Source organism: Salmo trutta, chromosome 13 (genome assembly GCF_901001165.1).
Source record: "Salmo trutta chromosome 13, fSalTru1.1, whole genome shotgun sequence".
NCBI classification, from domain to species: domain Eukaryota; kingdom Metazoa; phylum Chordata; class Actinopteri; order Salmoniformes; family Salmonidae; genus Salmo; species Salmo trutta.
In genome coordinates, this window is record NC_042969.1 from 13602713 (window position 1) to 13625536 (window position 22824).

Sequence of the window (22824 nt, forward strand, 5' to 3'; positions counted from 1 at the left end):
CGGGCTCCTCTAGTGCCACTGCGGAGAGAGAAATGGCATTAATGTCAAAATTAGAGAACATTTTTCTATCTATGGATGCAGAGTAACCTGATGTTCCACAGCTGTATTTGGGAGTATTTGTTAATTGTGTTCAGTCTATTGGAGCACGCGCTACACGCTGCGCACTTTGGCGGTGGTGACAGTCAAACTATTTTAGCTGTCTTCTCGACCAGTGTAATCTAAGGAATTAATCGTTATACAGGACTATACACCTGCAACACGTACCCAGAACCGTGGAGCGTGACTCCCGCTGGATGTAACGTTGAGCGGAGTGACGCGCGTCGGTGTGCGGGCGAATAGAGCCGTGGCTGAGCAAACGCACAAAGTCCAAATTCCATCTCCCTTTCCGTGTCCCGGTGCCTCTTCCCGCCCCATAACGGAGATGTTGTTCCTCGGAATACTGCTCAGCATCTTCATACAAGGTAAGATGCAGGAAGGTATCCATGGTGTTACATCCATTTTTTGTCGTCAGTCATTCAGGCTATATCTAGCCTATTAACTAGCCTTAAAATGACTTTTTTAGCAATATGATTGTATAGGCAATCATGACACCTTACTAATATCGTATTTAAAGTCTGAAGACGTAATAAGGATAATTGCCCACAGCGCCAATTCTTTGATTTAACCTTTTACATTCATGGCTCAAATGCGCGTTTTCAGTGAGCTTTGGCTTGACAATGGCATGGCTTCTAATTTTCCAAATAAATGTAAATGTATGCAAGGAATGTATTCCTTGAATCTAGGCTGCTCTTAATAAAACCTTTATGACAGCAGGAATAGTTGATGAAATTAGAGACTTTAGGAAACAAATGGAAACGACTTGAATTTAAACTTTGTGATCTGATTAATGAAAATACTTAAGACATTTCCATTCCAGACTTTGGACAAAGGTTGATGATCTCATGTACAACCACTATTTTTGGATACTCTGTGAGTTGCTGCCGCCTGAGGCATAGGCTGCATGCATAATTCCCCCACGGATCGACAGTTTTATTTATTAGCCGAGTTAATTATTGTGTGTTTGAGGTGCTGGTGTAGGCCTAGTCGACAAGGGTCCCAAGGGTCGCATCGTATATCAGCGCGGTGTCTTTTTCTCCCTCGTCCCGAGTGAGCGTGTTTTGATTAAAGCGAACACCTTTTTGGTTTACAGGTCTCTTTCGATTTAAAAAAAATCTTAATACAAATTCACCTCACCTCCAACCGCGCATCAGAATACATTGTAAAGTTGTTGTTCAATGAGGAAGCGCATTCAACCGACACCGGTGTGCAAACAGCGGAATCGTGGTTGACGTCTTATCGGCACGCAGGTGCTTGTGGCCAGATGCGCGTCCAGGTGTGTTTGAATAGCCGCGGAGACAGACACCGGGACTGGGCGCCACACGGCGGGGTCGCGCACTATGTGTTGACAGCCTCCCAGGGCGCGCGCCCATCTCGTGTCACACACTCTGGTGACAGGTGTTCCAAAGTGTGTTAGGTCTAGACTCCCGCCCACCTGATATCTCCGTCGGAGGGGATTTTACCGCATAGCGGGAGGCCGGGGTTTGAACAGCAGCGCTTTGGAAAAGGTCAAAAAGAGGTTCCATATGATTTTAATCACTTTCTCACTGCACCCCTTTTGATTTGAACCTTCCATACATGTTTGCCCATGGTGGAAGTGGTCAGAAAGTTACTTTTTGAACCTGAATACCAACACATTCAGGAGATAGAGGTGCTCAAAGTTGACCCATTTTGCATACCCCACCATACCATGTTTTCATCACTGAAAAAGATTAACGGTTCAGTTTGATATAATTTGAAAGCTTAGAAACAGGGTTGTCAAATTGCTTTATGATTTATAAAAATAAATATAAAATCTTCATAAAAACAATATTTTTTTAAGCTTTAAAGTCAGTTATCTACAAACGTGTAAATAAAAAAATAATAATGTTCAGATATGTTGTAGCTCAGATTGTATTTTACGTCATCTGAATTGTTTTTGTGTTGAGCCCGTCATTGGTTGAGACACAGCTTACTTAGGCAATAAGGCCCGAGGGGGTATGATATATGGCCAATATCAAATCTAATCAAAGTTTATTTGTCACATGCACCCAATACAACAGGTGTAGACCTTACAGTGAAATGCTTACTTACAGGCCCTAACCAACAGTGCAATTTTTTATTTAAAAATAGGTATTAGTTGAACAATAGATAAGTACAAACAGTAAAAAGACAGTGAAAAAAACAGTGGCGAGGCTATGTACAATAGCGAGTCTATAACAGTATTGAGGCAATATACAGGCACCGGTTAGTCAGGCTGATTGAGGTAGTATGTACATGTAGATGTAGATGCGGGGGCATCGGCTAGTTGGGATAATTGAGGTAGTATGTACATGAATGTATAGTTAAAGTGACTATGCATATATGATAAACAGAGAGTAGCAGCAGCGTAAAAGAGGGGTTGGGGGGGGCACAATGCAAATAGTCCATGGCAAAGAGCTGTTCTTACCCACGATGCAACGCAGAGTGCCTGGACCCTACCCTTAGCCGTGGTATATTGGCCATATATCACAAGATCCCGAGGTGCCTTATTGCTATTATAAACTGGTTACCTTTGTAATTAGAGCAGTAACAATAAATTGTTGTCATACCACAGCTGTCAGCCAATCAGCATTTAAGGCTGGAACCACCCAGTTTATCATATAGAATTTTTTTTAAATTTTACCTTTATTTAACTGGCCAAGTCAGTTAAGAACAAATTCTTATTTTCAATGACAGCCTAGGAACAGTGGGTTAACTGCCTTGTTCATGGGCAGAACAACATATTTTTACCTTGTCAGCTCAGGGATTTGATCTTTAACATTTCGGTTATTAGTCCAACACTCTAACCGCTAGGCTACCTGCCACCCCACCCCGAATACTGCATGGGTGTCATATTTTGGCTAATAATGTACTAAAATGTGAATAATTGTCACAAGCGTCGTAGTGAACAGACCAAGGCGCAGCGTGTTGAGTGCTCATTCTTACTTTTAATGAAAACACTTCAATAACAAAATAACAAACCACCAACAGTTCCGTCAGGTAACAACAACTAAACAGAAAATAACCACCCACAAAACCCAAAGGAAAACAGGCTTCCTAAGTATGGCTTCCAATCAGAGACAACGAAAGACACCTGCCTCTGATTGGAAACCATACTCGGCCAAACATGGAAAACGAAACAGAAATAGAAAACTAGAACAAATTCCCCTAGAACCAAAAAACCCCAAAACACACAAAACAACCCCCCTGCCACGCCCTGACCATTCTACTATGGCAAATGACCCTTTTCACTGGTCAGGACGTGACAATAATACTGAAATTTCAACTTTCATATGGTACCACATGGATGGTTGGAGTTCCAAACATCATAGAATGTTGATTTGAATATCCATTGTTGTAAATTAAACTATCAATCTTCCGTAGGAAACCTATTGAAATCACAGAACTATAGATAATAGAATAAACATTCCCAAGTTGACTTTCAACAGTGGGTGGACCGGTGGACATGTTTCTGGTAGTAGTCGGAAGTTAAAGTTTCAATTCAATTTAAATGTCAGTGGTGTACCAGCTAAATTGCAGGGGTCTGAAGGGATAGGTCCGTTCTATGAGTTCCATTTCTATGATTGAAATGACACCCACCCTGTATTCAATACTATGCAGTGTCTCAACCAATGTTGGGCACAACACAAACACCTCAGATTATGTAAAATAGGGTCTACAGTACAACATTTCTGAAAATGAAAAAAAAATAGTGCCGTTTACGCGTTTTTAGATAATTTACATTCAAGATTTAAAAAATGACATTTTTTTTCATTCAAATGTTTTTTCAAGAAATCCTAGAATAGTTTGACAAACCTGTTTTTAAGCTTTCAAATGATATCAAACTAAACAGTTTATCTTTTTCAGTGGTGGAGACGTCTCATGGTAGGTATGGTGGGGGTATGCAAAATGGGTCAACTTTGAGCACCTCTATCTCCTGAATGTTTTGGCAATCAGGTCCAAAGAGTCACTTGCTGACTACTTCCACCATGGGAAAACATGTATGAATGGTTTCGTTCAAATCAGAAAATGATTGAAATCATTTGGAGCAACCTAGAGGGAACTGTAAACTCCATTATGATTTCCTCATGAAGAGGGATGACGGCAAGGGAAAGAAAAGAACATGCATGAAAAATGACAAGGTACAGTGTATTCGGAAAGTATTCAGACCCCTGGACTTTTCAACATTTTGTTACATTACAGCCTTAGTGGTTAGAGCGTTGGGCTAGTAACCGAAAGGTTGCAAGTTCAAATCCCCGAGTTGACAAGGTACAAATCTGTTGTTCTGCCCCTGAACAAGGCAGTTAACCCACTGTTCCTAGGCCGTCATTGAAAATAATAATTTGTTCTTAATTGGAAAATAAATGGATGAAGTTTATTTTTTCCTTATCAATTTCCACACAATACCTCATAATGACAAAACAAAAACAGGTTTTTAGAAGTTTTTACAAATGTATATACACTACCAGTCAAACGTTTTAGAACACCTACTAATTCAAGGGTTTATCTTTATTTGTACTATTTTGTACATTGTAGAATAATAGCGAAGACATCACAACTATGAAATAACACATGTAGTACAAAATAGTGTAGTAACCAAAGAAGTGTTAAACAAATCAAAATATATTTTATATTTGACATTCTTCAAATAGCCACCCTTTGCCTTGATGACAGCTTTGAACACTCTTGGCATTCTCTCAACCATCTTCACCTGGAATGCTTTTCCAACAGTCTTGAAGGAGTTCCCACATATGTTGAGCACTTTTTGGCTGCTTTTTGTTCACTCTGCAGTCCGACTCATCCCAAACCATCTCAATTTGGTTGAGGTCCGGGGCAGGTCATCTGATGCAGCACTCCATCACTCTCCTTCTTGGTAAAATAGCTCTTACACGGCCTGGAGGTGTGTTGGGTCATTGTCCTGTTGAAAAACAAATGATAGTCCCACTAAGCCCAAACCAGATGGAATTGCGTATCGTTACAGAATGCTGTGGTAGCCATGCTGGTTAAGTATGCCTTGAATTCTTAATAAATCACAGACAGTGGCACCATCAAAGCACCCCCACAGCATAACACCTCCTCCTCCATGCTTTACGGTGGGAAATACACATGCGGAGATCATCCGTTCACCTACAACGCGTCTCACGAAGACACGGCGGTTGGAATCAAAAATCTCCAATTTGGACTCCAGACCAAAGGACACATTTTCACCTGTCTGATGTCCATTGCTTGTGTTTCTTGGCCATTGCAAGTCTCTCCTTCTTATTGGTGTCCTTTAGTAGTGGTTTCTTTTGGAGGTCAACCGATTAATCGGCATGGCCTGCGTGGCAGGCTGACCACCTGTTACGCGAGTGCAGCATCAAAAGGACCTTGTGGCTGCAAGGAGACAAGGTAAGTTGCTTGCTAGCATTAAACTTATCTTATAAAAAACTATCAATCTTCACATAATCACTAGTTAACTACACATGGTTGATGATATTACTAGGTTAACTAGCTTGTCCTGCGATGCATATAATCAATGCGGTGCCTGTTAATTTATCATCAAATCACAGCCTACTTCAACTTCGCCAAACAGGTGATGATTTAACAAAAGCGCATTCGCGAAAAAGCACAATTGTTGCACAAATGTACCTAACCATAAACATCAATGCCTTTCTTAAAATCAATACACAGAAGTATATTTTTTTTAAACCAGCATATTTAGTTAAAAGAAATTCATGTTAGCAGGCAATATTAACTAGGGAAATTGTGTCACTTCTCTTGCGTTCAGTGCAAGCAGAGTCAGGGTATATGCAACAGTTTGGGCCGCCTGGCTCGTTGCAAACTAATTTGCCAGAATTTTACATAATTATGACATAACATTGAAGGTTGTGCAATGTAACAGCAATATTTAGACTTAGGGATGCCACCCGTTCGATAAAATACGGAGCGGTTCCGTATTTCACTGAAATAATAATGGTTTTGTTTTCGAAATTATAGTTTCCGGATTTGACCATATTAATGACCAAAGGCTCGTATTTCTGTGTTTATTATATTATAATTAAGTCTATGATTTGATATTTGATAGAGCAGTCTGACTGAGCGGTGGTAGGCAGCATTAGCCTCGTAAGCATTCATTCAAACAGCACTTTACTGCATTTGCCAGCAGCTCTTAGCATTGTTTGATGCACAGCGCTGTTTATGACTTCAAGCCTATCAACTCCTGAGATTAGGCGGGCAATACTAAAGTGCCTATAAGAACAGTTCTTGTTCTTCACATTTTCCGGATTGACTGACCTTTGTTTCTTAAAGTAATGATGGACTGTTGTTTCTCTTTGCCTATTTGAGCTGTTCTTGCCATAATATGGACTTGGTCTTTTACCAAATAGGGCTATCTTCTGTATACCCCTCCACCTTGTTACAACACAACTGATTGGCTCAAACGCATTAAGAAGGAAAGAAATTCCACAAATTTATTTTTAACAAGGCACACCTGTTAATTTAATCTTCTCAAGTTCTGTCAGGTTGGATGGGAAGCATCGCTGCACAGCTATTTTCAGGTCTTTCCAGAGATGTTCGATCGGGTTCAAGTCCGGGCGCTGGCTGGGCCACTCAAGGACATTCAGAGACTTAAAGCCACTCCTGTGTTGTCTTGGCTGGGTGCTTAGGGTCGTTGTCCTGTTGGAAGGTGAACCTTCGCTCTGAGCGCTCTGGAGCAGGTTTTCATGAAGGATCTCCCTGTACTTTGCTCCGTTCATCTTTCCCTCAATCCTGACTAGTCTCCCAGTCCCTGCAGCTGAAAAAATCCCCACAGCATGATGCTGCTACCACCATGCTTGACTGTAGGGAAGGTGCCAGGTTTCCTCCAGATGTGACACTTGGCATTCAGGCCAAAGAGTTCAATCTTGGTTTCATCAGACCAGAGAATCTTGTTTATTATGGTCTGAGAGTCCTTTAGGTGCCTTTTGGCAAACACCAAGCCACCTTTCATGTGCCTTTTACTGAGGAGTGGCTTCCGTCTGGCCACTCTACAATAAAGGCCTTATAGGTGGAGTGCTGCACAGATGGTTGTCCTTCTGTAAGGTTCTCCCATCTCCACAGAGATACTCTGGAGCTCTGTCAGGGTGACCATCGGGTTCTTGATCACCTCCTTGACCAAGGCCCTTCTCCCCCGATTACTCAGTTTGGCATGGCGGCCAGCTCTAGGAAGAGTCTTGGTGGTTCCAAACTTCTTCCATTTAAGAATGATGGAGGCCACTGTGTTCTTGGGGACCTTCAGAAATTTGTTGGTATCCTTCCCCAGATCTGTGCCTTGACACAATCCTTTCTCGGAGCTCTTCAGACAATTCCTTCAACTTCATGTCTTGGTTTTTGCTCTGACATGCACTGTCAACTGTGGGACCTTATATAGACAGGTGTGTTCCTTTCCAAATCATGTCCAATCAATTGAATTTACCACAGGTGGACTCCAATCATGTTGTAGAAACAGCTCAAGGATGATCAATGGAAACAGGATACACCTGAGCTCAATTTCGAGTCTCATAGCAAAGGGTCTGAATACTTATGTAAATAAGGTATTTCTGTTTTTTATTTGTAATACATTTGCAAACAATTCTAAAAACCTATTTTTGCTTTGTTATCATGGGGTATTATTTGATCCATTTTAGAATAAGGCTGTAACGTAACAAAATGTGGAAAAAGTGAAGGGGTCTGAATACTTTCCAAATGCACTGTATACATAGTGTACAGATGTGATGATAGGGTTGATAAAACATTTTGTTTGGAATATGGATTGTGTGTTCAGATAGGGACAGGGAAAGCCAAGGTCTGTGTGGGTGTTTCATGTTTGAAGTTTTATTAGTCGTATGTTTCAAGGGGTTTGAGAGAGAGAGAGACCACTGTGACTGACCCAAAATTAAGGAAATCTTTGACTATGTACAGAGTCAGTGAGCATAGCCTTGATATTGAGAAAGGCCGCCGAAGGCAGACCTGGCTCTCAAAAGAAGACAGGCTATGTGCACACTGCCCACAAAATGAGGTGGAAACTGAGCTCCACTTCCTAACCTCCTGCCAAATGTACGACCATGATAGAGACACATATTTCCCTCAAATTACACAGACCCACAAAGAATTTTAAAAAAATCACATTTTGATCAACTCCCATATCAATTGGGTGAAATACCACAATGTGCCATCACAGCAGCAAGATTTGTGACCTGTTGCCACAAGAAAAGGGCAACCAGTGAAGAACCAACACCATTGTAAATACAACCTATATTTATGTTTATTTATTTTCCCTTTCGTACTTTAACTACAACACTATATATATATATATATATATATATATATATATATATATATATATATGACATTTGAAATGTCTTTATTCTTTTGGAACTTTTGTAAGTGTAATGTTTACTGTACATTTTTTATGGTTTATTTCACTTTTGTTTATTATCTATTTCACATGCTTTGGCAATGTAGACGTTTCCCATGCCAATAAAGCCCTTAAATTGAATTGAATTGAATTGAGAGAGAGAGACTAGGGCAGTCTAGGGGTCGTATGTTTGTTTTGTTGAGAACTAGGATTTGGAATCTCAAACACAGGACCAACAGATGGTGTGTACGGATTTTGTCTCCTTGGCTGGGAGATTTGGTGTGTATGTGTGTGTCTTCACTGGAACTCTGTCATATGCCCATTCTGCTGTACCCATGGGGACTGCATGACATCACACCTCACTGCTCCTTAAACTGAACTCTGGGATAGCACTGCACTGCACCCATAACCACTGATCTAGAGCCAGCTCTCCCAATCCGTGACCTATCCCTGATGAACAACTCATCAGAACTGTCCCAGGATCATTTACAAGTAAAATGGTATCACTTTACGTAAACCTTATAGGTGTAATGCTTTATAACTTGGCTGTAAACATGTGTATGAGCATTTATAATGTCTTATAAACCACATACATACTGGCCCTCTCAGCTTCTCCTTTTGAAAGGTGATGAGGTCAATGTGACGTCATGTGACAGTGAGTGATTTGCCTGGTGTATCTATGGCAACGCGTGACTAGTTTACGGGGAAGTCTGATGAGCTTCCAGGTTTTTAAGTGACATGGGTCATTTGTTTTTGTAGTTGGTGCTCTGGTGTTTAAGCGTACATGCACCTCACTGTACTTTATTTAGTCAATTTGCATTCTCCCGTTGATCTATGCTGTGCCTAGAGTCTCGGCTAGTCTATTTCATGAAACTCATTATATTCGATTTACATTTGCTGCTCTGTTGAATATTAATCTCTTTTTGCTCTCTCAACCACTTCATTCATCTAGTGTGCGTGTGTCACAGACAGATTGCTCTACCCCCTCCTGTGGATGTGTGGTGTTGTGTTTTGTAGTAATGATAGGCTCCGCCCTTCAGTCTCCCCCACAGCATAAGCCAGACGTAAAAGGGTCTCTCTCAGGGCGTGTGTGTGTGTGTGTGTGTGTGTAGGTCTGTGCTTTAGTTGAGTTTTACCAAGGGAGCATTTTGCTTTTGGTTTACAAATAAAAGTGGAGAGCAGCCAAAAATATAATGCAGAACATTTTTGGGGGTAAAGTATGAGGTATTTCCCAAATATGAATCCTCGTGCTGTGTAAGCTCTGGCTTTTCTCCACACAATATGGATAACTCATCCCAATACATTTGGATTCACTCAATGAAAATTCCTTCACGTCCAAGCAAATTAAATATATACGAGGACAGTACTGGCTTTTCCTATTCAGTGTCAGTGCATTCATCCCAAAGACAAATACATTGTAGCACAGAGTGATTTAAATTTGTTTATTTAACCTTTATTTAACTAGGCAAGTAATTTAAGAACAAATTCTTATTTACAATGACGGCCTACCAAAAGGCAAAAGGCCTCCTGCGGGGACGGGGGCTGGGATTAAAAATAAAAAGAATGGACAAAACACACATCACGACAAGAGAGACACCACAACACTACATAAAGAGAGACCTAAGACAACAACACAACATGGTAGCAACACATGACAACAACATGGTAGCAACACAACATGACAAAGGGCAAGAAGGTAGAGACAACGCATCACGTGAAGCAGCCACAAGTGTCAGTAAGAGTGTTCATGATTGAGTCTTTGAATGTAGAGATGGCTGACCATTCTCCCCTCCCCTTCCCCTCTCTGTCTCCCCCCTCTAGATGTGGTCACCTCCTTGCGGCCCCTCCCCCCGGGCATTATGGACTGTGTGGAGGCAGAGAGTGGGTGTGAAGCAGATCCCCAGTGTAAGGAGCTGTACAGCACCTTGCGGTACTGTGTGTCCGAGGAGGAGGTGGCTCCGCCGGGGAGCAAGGCCAGGATAGAGTGCCTGGAGGCCTTGAGCGCCCTGCACTACCTCCCCCTGTTGGCCTGCAAGTGTCAGCGCGGCGCACGCAGAGAGGAGCACTGCCTTCGAGTCTACTGGAGTGTCAGGATCCTGCAGAGTGAGTGTGTGTACGTGTGAGCGTGTTTGAAAAAGGGAAAAGTGTGTGTTTGTGTGTGTGTGTGTGTGTGTGTGACAGAAATGTCTAAGTTTGTTTACTAGCTTGTAGAAGTAAGGATTCAGTATAGACTTCTAGCACCACTGGTTCTTGACTCACCATTTGGCCACGACTAGGTTGGACCCTTAGCCGTCCTCTGTGACCCGTCCCTACAGCCACCGTGTGATGCCACTACTGTCAGAGCACGGCCACTCATCTGTCTGCGTCCTAAATGGCACTCTATTCCCTACATAGTGGGCACCCTATTCCCTATGGGCTCTGGTCAAAAGTAGTGCACTACGTAGGGAATAGGGTGTCATTCCGTCCGCACATCGATGAGGTTGAATGACAGCTAATGGAGTTATTCCCCATGCCCTGTTAGTCACCATGCATATGGTAATTACACACTACTCTAACACAACAGAGAGAGTGCTCTCCCCTACCATGTCATTATGAAAAATAATGACCGGGATTTACATATGAACAGAATAAAATATGTATATTTAGGTTGTACCCATACCCATGTAATTATTTCATATCTGGAACAACATGCCTATTATTAGGTAAATATATCCATGATAGATTTTAGAGTAGGTGTTATTATGATGTTGGCAGAAGCTGTGTGAATATAATGAAATGGTGGTTGTCTGATTCGAGTCCCTGTTATAATGTGATGTTTCCCTGCGTGTTCCGTTATCTTGTGATTCTCTCTCCTGTGGTGTTGGGAGATTATGATGCGATTAGGGATGCATAGATTATGTGTTGATCTCTCCTGCGTGTCAAGGTTAGGTTACGATGTGATATCATGGGGTTGGGTTGTGATATGACGTCGTCTCCGATGTTGTTGTGATGAGGTTGTGATGTGATGTTCTCCTCTGTGATCATGTAGGTTATGAGGACTTGGAGGCGTCTCCCTATGATGACTCTCCAGTGGAAATGTCTCACATGGCCTCCATAGTGGCAGCAGGTAGCCAACGACACAATCCCCCATTACATTAAAACCCTCAGGCACTCCTGTTCAATATATCAATACATTAGAAAACCCAATCAATCAACTCATCTACACAGCCCTCAAGTGACCAGATGTCTACTTTCTCTCCTCTTTCTATCTCCCTCGCTCCCCTCTTCCTCTCTATATCTCTCCTCCTCTCTATCCTTGCCCATTCCCCTCTCTCTCTCAGCCTCCTCTCTTCCTCTAGATGGACAGAACGCGTGTCTGAAGGCAGCCCAGGACTGTGGTCTGTATGAGAAATGCGGGTCCCTGAGGTCTGAGTACGTCCTGGCCTGCACTAAGCGCGTCCCAGGCTCGGACCACTGCAACAGGCAGAAGTGCCACCGGGCGCTGCGGCGCTTCCTGGAGCGCGTCCCGGGGGAGTACAGCCTGGGGTTGCTGTTCTGCCCCTGTACTGACAAACTGTGTGGGGAGAGACGCAGGAAGACCATCGTCCCTTCCTGTTCCTACCAGGAGAGAGACGGGGAACAGCCCAACTGTATGCATCTGCAGAGCTCCTGCAGGAGGGACCAACTCTGCAGGTCAGACACACAACATGTACACACACGTAAACACATTTGTGTCTTATAAGCGCTCACATTTTCATATGTGTACGTGTGTGTGTGTGTGTGTCTGTGTCTGTCTCAGGTCCAGACTGGCTGATTTCCAGCATAACTGCCAGTCCTCCGGCCATTCCCCATCTGGCTGTTTCAGAGATAGTGGAACAGTGTGCCTCAAATCCTACGCCGGACTCATCGGTAAGAGAGATGAGCTGAGGCTATAGGAGAACGAGGGATGCAGATATAGGAAGGATGGAGAGGGGTGAGATGAGGGAGGAGAGAGACGGAGAGTATAAAGAGTATTCTAGGATATCGATTTGGGTGGATCACTAGATAAAGATGACAAGAGGGTGTTATCGGGTCATGTCAGGGGTGGGTGAGTGGGGCGTCAGATGGCCAGCGGTAGGACTTGACCTTTTGCAGTAGGAGTTGACCTCTGTAACCTTTGACCCCCTCCTCCAGGCACCATCATGACCCCCAACTACCTTAGCAACAGCACTATGGACGTGGCCCTGTGGTGCAATTGTGAGGGCAGTGGCAACCAATGGAAGGAGTGCCTGAAGATCCAGAACATGTTCACCAATAATGCCTGTCTGGGTGAGTCTATACATCCACCTAACTGTCAATTAACCATCTAACCAATCAATGCAATTTCCATACGGCAGGCAATTAGTTTACTACTTGACACTTCAGTCCATCAAACTGTCACATGGTCAGCTACACTCGCTCTCATGCACGCATGTGAACATGCACACACACACACAATATGGAATGTAATGTGTCTATCTGTCCGTCTCACAGAGAACTCCATAAGTACCATGGGCAGCTCCCCCCCTCGACCAGTGGAGAGCCTTCTTCCCCCTTCCCCTCGCCCCTCCCCCCTGGACCAGCAGAACAAGCTCAGCAACAACGCCCAGGATGAGCTCAGCAACAACGCTGTGAGTACTACTACTCAACATTACCCAATACTACCTAACATTTATCAACATTACCAAATATTACTCAACATTACCCAATACTACCTAACATTACTCAATATTACCCAATACTACGTAATAATACTCAACATTACCCAATACTAATTAACATTTCTCAACATTACCCAATACTACCTAACATTTATCAACATTACCAAATATTACTCAGCATTACCCAATAATACCTAACATTACTCAACATTACCCAATACTACCTAACATTACTCAACATTACCCAATACTATTTAACATTACTCAACATTACCAAATACTATCTAACATTACTCAACATTACCTAATAGTACATAATAATACTCAACATACCCAATACTACCTAACATTACTCAACATTACCTAATATTACTCAACATTAACCAATACTACTTAGCATTACTCCACATTACCCAATACTACCTAACATTACTCAACATTACCCAGTACTAGCTAACATTACTTAATATGACCTAACATTACTCAATACTACCTAACATTACTCGACATTACCCAATGCTACCTAACATTGCTTAACATTGCGCAATATCAAATTTCAATCAAATGTATTTAGTGCTGCACAGAAATCCAGCCTAAAACCCCAAATAGCAAGCAATGCAGGTGTAGTAGCACAGTGGCTAGGAAAAATTCCCAAGAAATGCCAGAACCTAGGAAGAAACCTAGAGAGGAACCAGGCTATGAGCGGTGGCCAGTCCTCTTCCGGCTGTGCCAGGTGGAGATTATAAGAGAACATGGCCAAGATGTTCAAATGTTCATAGATGACCAGCAGGGTCAAATAATAATAAGCACAGTTGTTGTCGAGGGTTCAACAGGTCAGCACCTCAGGAGTAAATGTCAGTTGGCTTTTCATAGCCGATCATTCAGAGTATCTCTATCACTCCTGCTGTCTCTAGAGAGTTGAAAACAGCAGGTCTGGGTTCCATAGCCGCAGGCAGAACAGTTGAAACTGGAGCAGCAGCACGGCCAGGTGGACTGGGGACATCAAGGAGTCATCAGGCCAGGTAGTCCTGAGGCATGGTCCTAGGGCTCAGGTCCTCAGAGAGAGAGAGAGAGAGAGAGAGAGAGAGAGAGAGAGAGAGAAAGAGAGAAAGAGAGAAAGAGAGAAAGAGAGAAAGAGAGAGAGAATTAGAGAGAACATGCTTAAATTCACACAGGACACTGGATAAGACAGGAGAAATACTCCAGATATAACAGACTGACCCTAGCCCCCCGACACATAAACTACTGCAGCATAAATACTGGAGGCTGAGACGGGAGGGGTCGGGAGACACTGTAGCCCCGTCCGACGATACCCCAGGACAGGGCCAAACAGGCAGGATATAACCCCACCTACCAGCAATACTACCTAATATTACTCAACATTACCCAATAATACCTAATATTAGTCAACATTACCCAATTTACCTAGCATTACTCAACATTGCCCAATACTACCTAATATTAGTCAACATTACCCAATACTACCTAATATTAGTCAACATGGCCCAATACTACCTAATATTAGTCAACATTACCCAATACTACCTAATATTAGTCAACATTACCCAATACTACTTAACATTACTCAATACTACCGAACATTACTCAACTCTACATTACCGAACCTTACACAATATTAACTAACATAACCTGACATTATCCAATACCACCTAACATTACCCAGTACTACCTAACATTACTCGACATTACCCAGTACTGCCTAATAATACTCAACTCTACACAACATTACCAAATATTACCTCACATAACTTGACATTACCCAATACCACCTAACATTACTCAACACTACCCAATACTACCTTACATTACTGAACACTATTCAACATTACTCAACACTTTGAACGACCCACCGCTTTAGCTGAATTACCATCACTCAGAAACATGCATTGCTCCTCCAAACACTAATCACACAACTGGCAATCAAATAAAGCAAAGTAAAATACCACTCCACCCAGCACTGACCACTTCCAGGCCAGCATGACCCCGCACTGACCAATGCCAGCTTGACCACAAACAGATGGACTGACCACTGCCAGCTTGACCACAAACAGATGGACTGACCACTGACTGACCGTTCGATTAGACACTGACCACCTGACTGAACGCTAACCATCAAGTACAGAATGTTCAACCTAGTACACACCTCTAGCACTCTGACCATTGACCAATGTAGTGACAACAGGTTGCTGGAATGACCATTGACCACAGGAGTGACCGCTGGTGGCTGACTGCTAAACCCTGTCTTGTCCATTGAGCAGAGTGACAGTGAAGCGCTTTTTGTCTCCTCTGCTCCCCGCATGCTCAACCCAGCTAGAGATTATCTGATCTGCGAGCTAGACCAAGGGGACTCCAATACTCTCTTTCTCTTCTCTCTCTCTCTCTTTCTCTCTCTCTCTCTCTCTCTCTCTCTATCGCTCTCCCTCTCTCTCTTTTCCTTTATCTCTCTCTCTTTTATCCCTCTCTTTCTCTCATTGGCTGTCTGTCTCTCTTTCCCTCTCTTTCCCTCTCTTCAATTCTCTCTCTCCCTCACTGTTTCTACATCTCTTAATCTCTCTCTCTCTTTCTCTCCTTCCCTCCCCCATCTCTCTCTCTCTGAGAGGATTAGATGAAGGTGTTCGCAAGAGGCAGTGCATCAATCAAACTTCATCAGTATTAATTTATGCATGCCCATCTGTCTATCCCTCTCTCTCTCCTTTCCTCTCTCTCCCCTAATCCTTCCTCCTACACCGTCCTCCTTCACTCTCTCTCTCCCCTCTTTGCTCTCGCTCTCTCTCCCTCGTCTCAGTGTTCTACATTGTAATCCCTCGCTCCATTCACTCTCTCTCTCTCACTCTCTCTCTCGCTCTCGCTCTCTCTCTCTCTCTCCCCCTCTCTTCTCCTCACTCATCCCTCATCTCATTCTCTCTTCCTCTCCTCTAACAATATATATATATCTCTCTCTATCTCAGGTGGAGCAGAGTGAGGAAGAGGAGGATGAGGAAGAGGAGGAGGGGGGGCAGTTTGACGTGATCCCTCTCTATGCTGAGAAGGCCACGGTGTCCAATCTGGGTTCTGGGGGTGGGGGGGTGTCCCCCCGTCTGTCCTCAGCCCCCCCTCCCTCCCTGCTGCTGCTCCTTCTGCTACTGTCTGCCTCTCTGAGCTGGGGGTAAGGAGGGAGGGGCCCTTGCACACAGACACAGAGACTGAGAAAGGCACAGAGAGAGAGAGGAGGGAGAAAATAAGAGAAGATAAAGGACCTCTAGTGTTTATTGCTTCCTTCCTTCTCTCTTCCTTTTGAGACGGTCTTGTACAGTCTGTTTTCTTTTTATTGCTTCACCTCCCACTGTCAGGTGATGGTTTTGCCCGATGGAGACTTTTTGTGAAATAGAGGTGAACCAACTCCACAGTGACAGAGGGGGGTTAAACTGAGTGACTTGATATCTGATATGTGAGTAATTTCCTCCTTTGGTGAAGACATGTGACAGGTTACCATGAGTCCGATGGCGCTTTAGTATATCCAAGCTTCACTCTGTCCATTCATAGCTCTGTACTCTCCAATGATGGAGAAGTGCTTACAGTCAGTGTTAGGAAGGAATGTACACTGAGTATACCAAACACTAGGAACACCTTCCTAATATTTAGTTGCCCTCAGAACAGCCTCAGTTCGTCGGGGCATGGACTCTACAAGGTGTCGAAAGCGTTCCACAGGGATGCTGGCCCATGTTGATTCCTGTGCTTCCCACAGTTATATCAAGTTGGCTTGATGTCCTTTGGGTGGTGAACCATTCTTGATATACATAGGAAACCGTTGAGCATGAAAAACACAGCAGCGTTGCAGTTCTTGGCACAAACCGGTGCGCCTCGCACCTACTACCATACCCTGTTCAAAGGCACTTACATCTTTTGTCTTGCCCATTCACCCTCTGAATGGCACACATACACAATCCATGTCTCTATTGTTTCAAGGTGTAGAAATCCTTCTTTAACCTGTCTCCTCCCCTTCATCTACACTGTTTGAAGTGGATTTAACAAGTGACATCAATAAGGGATCATTGCTTTCACCTGGATTCACCTGGTCAGTCTGTCATGCAAAGAGCAGGTGTTCATAATGCAAGCACTTTTGGTTTATTGCTCTATCTGTGTCTAAATGACTCAGCACAGGCCTGGGAGAAAAAACAGCTGCAGAAATACAAATAAAACAGCATCATCAAAAAACTGAAACAATATGAGTAATAAAAAATCTAATATCTTCTCAGTAGGTGTAGACGCCCATCTGGGGTTGACACTCGCAGGCAGAGAAGGAGAGAGAAGGAAACAGAGAGAGAGAGAGAGAGAGAGAGAGAGAGAAAGAAGGAGACACAGAGAGAGAGAGAATGAGACAGAGAGGGAGAGAGAAGGAAACAGAGAGAGAGAGAGAAAGAAACAGAGAGCGATAGAAGACAAGGGATAAAGAGGGAGTGAGTTTCTGGTGTATCGTCCATTTCCTCTGCACTTTTTACTTGTTTTAGTTGAGATAATATGATCTGGTGTGAACTCTTTGGCTGGAATTCATTCAAACCCACCAGTGTTTTATGTTCACAATATTCATCCTGTGCCTAAACACTTCTAATTCTGAAAAGTGAAAGCATACCTGTGAGAGGGGTCGCCCTGGTAGTAGTTGTGGGTTTTTATACAGTACACAAGATCAATCTGTCAGTTAATTTGATCATTGGAAAAAGCTACTGCGTTAATACTGCAATGCGGGTTAGATTGAATTGAGCCCTTTATATTCTGGTGAGCTCTGGGGGGGAAAAAATCGTTGGTGAGGAGCGATAGAGGGGGAGAGAAAAAGAGTGAACCAGACAGAGAGAGAGAGACCCTCGAGCGCAAACATACCGTAGAGAATCGCTGGCCCTATATTTCCTCTGTCTTATAAATCTTTTGCTGACACTAATGTTTTTTTTTTGTCTCCTCTATTTCTGGGGAACGTGTAAAATTAACTTCCATCCGGAGGGGTTGGAGATGGTGGTGGACAAAGAAAGGAGGGGTGGGGGGGGGGGGGGTTGTGGCGGTAGGTCTGCAGTATGCATCTTGCATCACTCCCCAGGCACTAATATCAAATTATAACCCCCCCCACACACACACCAACTGTCCACCTGAACAACAGACCCTTACACATATTGTCTGTCAATCAGTCATTATTTTTTAAAGGAAAGGGGAACATGCTTACCTGAAGATCTACGCTTCCATTCCGTAGAACATGAGCATCATTAATGCCAAGGTCAGCTAGCCGCTCACAGATCTCCTTCTGGGGTTAATTGAGAGCAGGGAGGAGAATAGGTGGTAGATTGATGTGCCTGTCAGGCCTGTGTGGGGTCTTTACGAGGCCTGTTGTTATTTTTTAATTGTTGTTGGGGCCGTTTGTCGTCTGCTGACACCTCGCCACTGCCAACAGACAGATTGAGAGAGGGAGAAGGGGAGGAGAAAAGGATACTAATCATTTACATCAATATCGCTGAAATAAATAAGTCGAGAAGCCATGCGTTAAATCAACTGACACAGAGTAGGAGGGTAGCTGAAGGGATTATTTGACTGTTCTTGTTCGCTTGTATTACAGCTCTATCATAAACACACACACACACACACACACACACACACACACACACACACACTCAGTTAAATATTAGTTGAATGGTGTCTGATTGCCGTGGAATTGAGCATTTTAATCCATCATTGGCCTGACACAGGAATGTTAGCAGCACCATGGCTTAGTGACACTGTTCACTGCAGAGAGACAGTCAGGGTGAAATAAAACCGAAACCAGAAAAAACACCAACAGAAAGGCACACAAGGAACTAGAATGACACACACAACACACACTCCGTAAGAAACATGTACAGGGAGAGATGAAGGGAGGAAAGCGGAGGGGGAGAATGAGAGACAGAGAGGAAGAGAGAGTGAGAGCTGACATGGCCTGCAGGCTTATATCAGCATTAGTGCTTTAGCTTGGCTTACCCTTCTTGATCTATTTCACACTCCCTAGGTCCTAAAGCATCAGCTCTCTACTGTAGCACAGCTCTGCTGCCACAGCTCTGCTGCCACAGCCCTGCTGCCACAGCCCTGCTGCCACAGCTCAGCTGCCACAGCTCTGCTGCCACAGCCCTGCTGCCACAGCTCAGCTGCCACAGCTCTGCTGCCACAGCCCTGCTGCCACAGCTCAGCTGCCACAGCTCTGCTGCCACAGCCCTGCTGCCACAGCCCTGCTGCCACAGCCCTGCTGCCACAGCTCAGCTGCCACAGCTCTGCTGCCACAGCCCTGCTGCCACAGCTCAGCTGCCACAGCTCTGCTGCCACAGCCCTGCTGCCACAGCTCAGCTGCCACAGCTCTGCTGCCACAGCCCTGCTGCCACAGCTCAGCTGCCACAGCTCTGCTGCCACAGCCCTGCTGCCACAGCTCAGCTGCCACAGCTCTGCTGCCACAGCCCTGCTGCCACAGCTCTGCTGCCACAGCCCTGCTGCCACAGCCAGACACACAGTGGAGGATGACAGAACAGCATCCTTAGAGTTTCTGATAGTTTAAACAAATAACAAAAGAAACAAAAGCAGAAAGGCTTATTTGACCTCAACCCTTCCTAAACTCCTCCTTTAACGCCACACCTGTAACACACGCATTCGTTGATTGTATTCATGCATACGCTCAGTGTTTCTGTGTGAAGCGTTTCTGTGTGAAGTGTTTCTGTGTGTGAACAACCAGTTTTCTATGCTCTATACATGTCCTGTCCTGCTTTCACATTCATAATCACCTCTCATCTTCAATAATCACCCATCTTTAATTGATAGTACTGTACTGCATACTCATTAAAATGTCAATGCCAGGTGTGTACGCCATTATTTATTTATGCATCCACGCAGTAATTACCACCAACAATGTCATGTTGTATTGAGTGTATATATCGGCCATCGGGATGACTTAGTGTGGGGCCGTTCGTGTCTCGGACATGGCCGTTCGTGTCTCGGACATGGCCGTTCGTGTCTCGGGCATGGCCGTTCGTGTCTCGGGCATGGCCGTTCGTGTCTCGGGCATGGCCGTTCGTGTCTCGGGCATGGCCGTTCGTGTCTCGGGCATGGCCGTTCGTGTCTCGGACATGGCCGTTCGTGTCTCGGGCATGGCCGTTCGTGTCTCGGACATGGCCGTTCGTGTCTCGGACATGGCCGTCTCGGACATGGCCGTCTCGGACATGGCCGTTCGTGTCTCGGACACGGCCGTTCGTGTCTCGGGCACGGCCGTTCGTGTCTCGGGCACGGCCGTTCGTGTCTCGGACATGGCCGTTCGTGTCTCGGACATGGCCGTTCGTGTCTCGGACATGGCCGTTCGTGTCTCGGACATGGCCGTTCGTGTCTCGGACATGGCCGTCTCGGACATGGCCGTTCGTGTCTCGGACATGGCTGTTCGTGTCTCGGACATGGCCGTTCGTGTCTCGGACATGGCCGTTCGTGTCTCGGGCATGGCCGTTCGTGTCTCGGGCATGGCCGTTCGTGTCTCGGACATGGCCGTCTCGGACATGGCCGTTCGTGTCTCGGGCATGGCCGTTCGTGTCTCGGACATGGCCGTTCGTGTCTCGGACATGGCCGTTCGTGTCTCGGACATGGCCGTTCGTGTCTCGGACATGGCCGTTCGTGTCTCGGGCATGGCCGTTCGTGTCTCGGGCATGGCCGTTCGTGTCTCGGGCATGGCCGTTCGTGTCTCGGGCATGGCCGTTCGTGTCTCGGACATGGCCGTTCGTGTCTCGGACATGGCCGTTCGTGTCTCGGACATGGGGATGACTCTTGTCAGGTCAGAGGATGCTCAATGGTTACAATGTTTTCCTGCTGCGCCTGTACTCAGCACTGTCTGTCTGTCTGTCTGTCTGTCTGTCTGTCTGTCTGTCTGTCTGTCTGTCTGTCTGTCTGTCTGTCTGTCTGTCTGTCTGTCTGTCTGTCTGTCTGTCTGTCTGTCTGTCTGTCTGTGGTGATTCTTTGTCTCTGCCTCTGTTCGCTGTAGCACCAAATAATGCTAAATGGTGCTGAATAATGATCAGATGTTTTCTATCCCAGCACCTCCAGAGGTGAAGCAGCCCTTTTTTAGCATTTTTCCGCCCGGTGGGCCGTGCCTCCTGCAGGTAGCTGGCCCAATGGGCTGATGGGTATTCAGGGGGGGAGAGGACGCACGCTGGGACTGCAAATGAGACACGCATTCATGAGCAGGCAGAACTGAACTGCCTGACTACTCTGCACAGCAACAATATGATGATGAAACGCTTTTTTTTCTCTCCCTCGCTCTCTCGCTCTCCTGAACGCTGCAACGCTGAGTGGACCGATCTCTCTTTCTAGTCAGGCTACGAGACTTTCCCCCTACTATCTTCTATGTGCCGATTGGACAATGGAAAGTGACAGGAAAGACCATTCGGGGTCACTGAACTGTTCTGCTGGTGTACGAAAACAAACCGTGATGCCAATACACTGATTCTCTTCACCCTGCTCCCTTTAAGCATGTCTGTGTACCACAGGAGAGGGCCAGCTTTCGCCCCCCCTACCCCTCAGAACAGGTTCTGTTCTGACCCCTCCTCTACACACCCTGCACAGTGTTCTCTTGATCAGGTTGTGTTATGTGCTTTTCCTCTCTCTGCAGTTCAGACACACACCTCTACTGTGTACATGAATATAATAAAAAAATATATGATCTTACGTTTTCTTACTTTCTCTTCCTGCTTCAGTGTGCAGTTGACCTTAAGTGGCGTGGCTTGGAACCGTTGTGAATGCACTGACTAGATCCCTCAAATTCAAATGTGGACCTCAAAGCCAGTTCCCCGCTGCTTTTTTCATGCTTCCCCTCCAACCAGGGACTGCAATGAATTATCAGGTAGAAGAGGAAAGCAGAAGTATTGCGGACCTCGTGGGGTCAGAGTTGAATGCTCATGTACTAGACCATGTACATGAGCAAGTCTAGAAAATGCATTTGAATAACACAGAGATGGCACTTATCCAATGTGCCTCTATCAACAGTTGACTGCATTTAATGAGCACGTATTAAAAAAAAGGCCTGAAGATGAACTTCCCATGCGCCGATTCTCTGCCCTAGTTCCGACATGGCGATACCGTGTTGAAGCAGTGGCAGTGATGATGATGAGGATGATGATTGAAACACTACATCAGGTTTAATGGCCGTTGTCAGTGTGTGGTTAATGAAATCACTGCGATGTATTTCGGCTTTTTCTCAGTTCTCCTCAGTCGTACATTCTCCAGTGCATTATTAAATCATTGAAGAGCGACTACAGAACTACCGAACACTGTGGTCACGTTGAGGGGTTGGTTGTTTAGCAACAAAACCGAGGCGTGTGAGAACAGACAGGGTTGGCTTAGGCTGTTGACAACATGTAAACTATATTTTGTCTCCAAATGTTTATTGAAAACATAAATACATTTGCACAATGAGCACTTGTTGTCTCTCAAATACATTATTACAGTTGTAAGTCAGCTAGCGAGTGAATTTTTGCCATTTTAGCATAGACATGACATCAGTCAAAGCACCTCAAAACAAGACGTGGTATCAATAACAAGATGCAAGTAGCTGAAACGAGTCCCACATGATTCCCCACACGCCAGCTTCTTGTCATTGTTGCTCGCTATCCGACGGCTCAGAATCATAACAGCGCACGCCTTCCGGCCACATTGGTGACGTTGTCAGCTAAACCGCACACA

At 44.8% G+C, this 22824-nt stretch overlaps 2 protein-coding genes across 11 annotated transcripts in view; both read left to right on the top strand.

Annotated features, from left to right (window-relative positions):
- Positions 1-340: 340 nt before the first annotated feature.
- Positions 341-22824, top strand: part of LOC115205228 (GDNF family receptor alpha-4) — a 110842-nt gene continuing 88358 nt past the window's right edge. For 4 of the 6 annotated variants that reach the window (XR_003880560.1, XR_003880561.1, XM_029770987.1 and 1 more), the window contains exons 1-7: positions 341-461; positions 10271-10552; positions 11478-11555; positions 11770-12121; positions 12228-12337; positions 12602-12736; positions 12941-13077. Coding sequence is in view for 4 of the 6 variants with exons in the window: in XM_029770987.1 (XP_029626847.1) it covers positions 422-461; positions 10271-10552; positions 11478-11555; positions 11770-12121; positions 12228-12337; positions 12602-12736; positions 12941-13077 (1134 nt within the window). In the remaining 2 variants the exon portion in view is untranslated. Of the gene's footprint in view, positions 462-10270; positions 10553-11477; positions 11556-11769; positions 12122-12227; positions 12338-12601; positions 12737-12940; positions 13097-13146; positions 13713-16076; positions 17447-22824 lie in introns of those variants that run through there. The other 2 variants (XM_029770984.1, XM_029770986.1) reach the window with 2 other exon arrangements.
- On the top strand, positions 19521-21810 carry LOC115205229 (uncharacterized). 5 transcript variants are annotated; one of them, XM_029770990.1, is made up of 3 exons: positions 19521-20309; positions 20409-20612; positions 20649-21810. In XM_029770990.1, the coding sequence occupies exons 1-3, from the start codon at positions 20085-20087 to the stop codon at positions 21096-21098; spliced, it is 879 nt and encodes a 292-aa protein (XP_029626850.1). In that variant the 5' UTR covers positions 19521-20084; the 3' UTR covers positions 21099-21810. The 5 variants fall into 5 exon arrangements, with proteins under 5 accessions (XP_029626850.1, XP_029626851.1, XP_029626849.1 ...); XM_029770991.1 differs by having other exon boundaries at positions 20409-20591; XM_029770992.1 differs by having other exon boundaries at positions 19522-20309; positions 20409-20471; positions 20550-21810.